The sequence below is a fragment of the Nilaparvata lugens genome, chromosome 12 (assembly GCF_014356525.2).
Source record: "Nilaparvata lugens isolate BPH chromosome 12, ASM1435652v1, whole genome shotgun sequence".
NCBI lineage: Eukaryota > Metazoa > Arthropoda > Insecta > Hemiptera > Delphacidae > Nilaparvata > Nilaparvata lugens.
In genome coordinates, this window is record NC_052515.1 from 6201006 (window position 1) to 6204742 (window position 3737).

Genomic DNA, 3737 nt, shown 5'->3' on the forward strand with positions numbered 1-3737 from the left:
CTTTTCACCTTTCTCAGGGAATCGATCTTCTTTTGAGCGTTTCAGTCTATGCTTCCATATTGACATTCGGTCAAATTCAAATTTCATCTGACTGCTTTTGCAAGGCACCAAACTAGGTTGGGTGGTTTGGGGTGCTGTCTTGTCCACGCACTCATCTCAGATAGAACCTTCTGTTCATTCCAACTTCATTTCTACTTGTGAGATTTCCAATCAGATGGAAAAATTTTGGAAGCTTGAAAAAGTTCTTCCTAAGGACAATCTAACAGCTGAGCACCGAAAGATTGAACAGCATTATCTTGCCAATGTCAAGCGTGCCTCAGACGGCAGATTTTCTGTGGCTCTTCCCAAAAAGAGTCATTTCACACTCTAGGTCAATCTCGTTTCCAAGCTCTTAACCATTCCATTCACTGGAAAAAAGATTGGCTGCTAATCCTGAATTGAAGGAGCAGTATACGGCATTCATGGATGAGTATCAATCATTGGGACACATGTCTCCAGTTCCACCCTCGCAACCATTTGACAAATGTTTCCACATTCCGCATCACCCAGTCTTCAAGCCTGATTCTACAACTACCAAACTTTGAGTAGTATTTGATGCGTCGGCAAAATCTAATACCGGCGTTTCTCTCAACGAAGTACTGCATATAGGTTATACAGTTCAACCTGAACTTTTTGACATTGTTTTGCGATTTCGTACGCATCGAATAGCATTTATTTCAGATGTGACTAAAATGTATCGTCAGATTTTGCTGCATCCTGATGATCGTAACTTCCAACGTATTTTTTGGCGAGCAGACATCAACCAACCTATTCAGGAATTCGTTCTGAATACTGTCAGCTATGGAACTGCACCTGCTGCCTTTTTAGCAACAAGTACACTCAATCATCTTGCTGATATAGACTGTCAACCAGATTCGCCAGTTTCCATCACTATCAAAAATGGCTTTTACGTTGATGATCTTATTTCAGGGTGTTCATCTCTTGAAGAAGCTATTCCTCTGGTTCAACAGCTGATTGCTACACTGCAGGGAGGTGGTTTTGAGCTTAGAAAGTGGCTTTCTAATTCTAGTGAATTATTATCTACTATTCCGTCACATTTGATTGAGACAGTTTCGTCAAAACCTCTATCCGATTCTAATGATAGCGTTGTCAAGGCTCTAGGCCTCATTTGGAATGCCACTTCGGATGTTCTCCTCATTTCATCTAGTGTTTCAGAAGTTTTACCCAAAAAATCATTCACAAAAAGGGAATTTCTCTCTTGCATATCCAGCATTTTTGATCCGCTTGGTCTAATCTCTCCGGTTGTCATCCTACCAAAAATTTATTTCAAAAACTCTGGTTATTAAAAATTGACTGGGATCAGAAACTTCCTCAGGATTTATTGGAGGAATGGTTAGCAATTCTACATCAATTACCAAGTATTTCCAACATTTCAATTCCACGCTGTGTCTTACCTCATGACGTTGATGCCTCTTTGGAATTACATGCGTTCTGCGATGCCAGTATCGCCGCATATGGTGCTTGTCTATACATACGCAGTGAATCACCAACTGGAGTCAAGACTCAATTACTCACCTCAAAATCGAAGTTGGCGTCTCTCAACCCATTGTTAACAATCCCACGGTTAGAATTACAAGCCGCTCTATTAGCATCACGTCTAGTCAACAAAGTAATCAGCGCTGCAAAACTTGTTTTTTCAGGAGTCTATTTATGGACCGACTCAAAAATAGTGTGTGATTGGCTGAAGGTCATGCCAAATCGTTCTGATATTTTCGTTTCAACCAGAATCTCAGAGATTCAAAACACCACTTCTAATTTCCATTGGAATCATGTACGCACAGCAGACAATCCTGCCGACCTGGTTTCTAGGGGTTGCTCACCTAACATTTTGGTTTCTAGTAAGTTGTGGTGGAATGGACCATCATGGCTAGCAAATTCACCCTCAACCTGGAAGGAGATTTCATCGAATGTAATCATTTCACAGCCTAAAATCTCGCTTGTCACTTGTTCAACAACTTCATTGTTTCAGATTTATTGTCAAAAATTTCATCATATCACAATTAGTTCGCATTGCTGCTTACATTCTTCGTTTCATTCATAATTTGAAGCATTGCCGTGAACCAGCATCTCAGCAATCTGTTGAACTGTCGGTTCAGGAAATTCAAGCTGCTGAATTGCGCATCATTCAAGACATTCAATCAGATGTTTTTGCCGATGATTTGAAATCTTTGCGTCAGGGTAAGGAGCTGCCCTCCAATAGTTCTATCAAGTCACTCTCTCCATTTATTCATACTGACAATCTTCTGAGAGTAGGTGGTCGTCTTCGGGAGGCAGATATTCCATTCGACTATAAACATCAAATCTTATTGCCAGCTAAACATAGGTTCACGCGTGCGCTCATTGTCTCATTTCATAGACGTCTTCAACATGCTGGCGTTCAGGTCACTATGGCCAGTATTCGACAACGGTTTTGGATACCATCCACCCGTCGCATCATCAAGAGTGTATTAAAGGGTTGCAAAATGTGTTTTCGTTGCTCTACGTTTCGTTCCGAGCAAATCATGGGGCATCTTCCCGCAGTTCGTGTACAACCAGATTTTCCATTTTATAATTGTGGAGTTGACTACGCAGGTCCTCTTTCAATTCGTCTTGGTGGCTCAAAGTCGCGCAATTTCTCCAAGGCTTACCTTGCTTTGTTTATTTGCATGGTAACGCGTGCAGTTCACGTAGAGGTGGTCTCCGAGCTTTCAACAAAGGCCTTCATTGCTGCACTCATCAGGTTCTCTGCTCGTCGTGGCATCCCTTTTGCCATTCATTCAGACAATGCTACAACGTTTGTTGGCGCTCACAATGAACTCAATGAGTTACATGCATTTCTTTCAGATTCTGCTATTCAGTCTGAAATTCACAACTTTGCCGCCGTTTTCAACATTGGTTGGCATTTCATCCCTCCCAGGGCTCCTCATTTTGGAGGTCTATGGGAAAACGCTGTAAAAAATTTTAAACGAATTTTCAGAGTGGTCACTTTGAATAAGATTTTGAATTTTGAAGAGCTTTCCACGCTGTCTGCACAGATTGAAGCTATCCTCAACTCCGGCCTCTTGTGCCTCTGTCTGAGGACCCTCAAGATTTAGCATACTTGTCTCCTGGGCATTTTCTGGTTGGTCGTCCGCTCACCGCACTGCCGTTCCACACACCAACCACCACTCACATCGATCACCGTTCACGCTGGCGTCAGTTAGCACTGATCACTCAGGAACTCTGGGATTGTTGGTCTGCTGAGTTTCTAGTCACACTTCAAAGGAAGAGCAAGTGGAGCTCTGAATCTGAAAACCTGCAGATTGGTGCTGTGGTTATTCTCAAGGACACGGGTACGTCACCTTCGGTATGGAAACTTGCGCGCATCACGGCCGTTCATCCAGGGAAGGACAACAAGGTACGGGTGGTCACCGTTCGCACCGCATCAGGCACTTTCAAGCGGGCTATTTCTAGCATTGCACCGCTTCCACTCGACGAGGAATTTTCTGATTAATTCAGCATTGCTCATCCGACATAATCTCCGTTTCTTTTTTGTTCTCTCGTATGTCTCTCTTTTGAGACCCTGCAGGCCTCAAGGGGGCCAGGTTTATGTCAGATTTCGCACTATGCATTGTGTTCTTGTCCCAACTTGTCGCGTTAGTGCGCAAGTCACTTTGTCATCGGTCCACTTTCACTGTGTTTCTGCAGTTCACGGATTA

At 43.0% G+C, this 3737-nt stretch overlaps 1 protein-coding gene across 1 annotated transcript; it reads left to right on the forward strand.

Moving 5' to 3' along the window:
* Positions 1-731: 731 nt before the first annotated feature.
* On the forward strand, positions 732-3532 carry LOC120353913. The gene is made up of 3 exons (XM_039439434.1): positions 732-1051; positions 2030-2990; positions 3119-3532. The coding sequence occupies exons 1-3, from the start codon at positions 732-734 to the stop codon at positions 3530-3532; spliced, it is 1695 nt and encodes a 564-aa protein (XP_039295368.1).
* The last annotated feature ends 205 nt before the right edge of the window (positions 3533-3737 follow it).

What these genes read in the sequence shown, in the direction of transcription:
- LOC120353913 (XM_039439434.1), top strand. Translation starts at nt 732, where the DNA reads ATGTATCGTCAGATTTTGCTGCATCCTGATGATCGTAACTTCCAACGT. An exon ending in GGTGGTTTTGAGCTTAGAAA is followed by an intron (nt 1,052 to 2,029) that starts GTGGCTTTCTAA and finishes TCATTGTTTCAG; the next exon opens with ATTTATTGTCAAAAATTTCA. An exon ending in GAGGTCTATGGGAAAACGCT is followed by an intron (nt 2,991 to 3,118) that starts GTAAAAAATTTT and finishes CCTCTGTCTGAG; the next exon opens with GACCCTCAAGATTTAGCATA.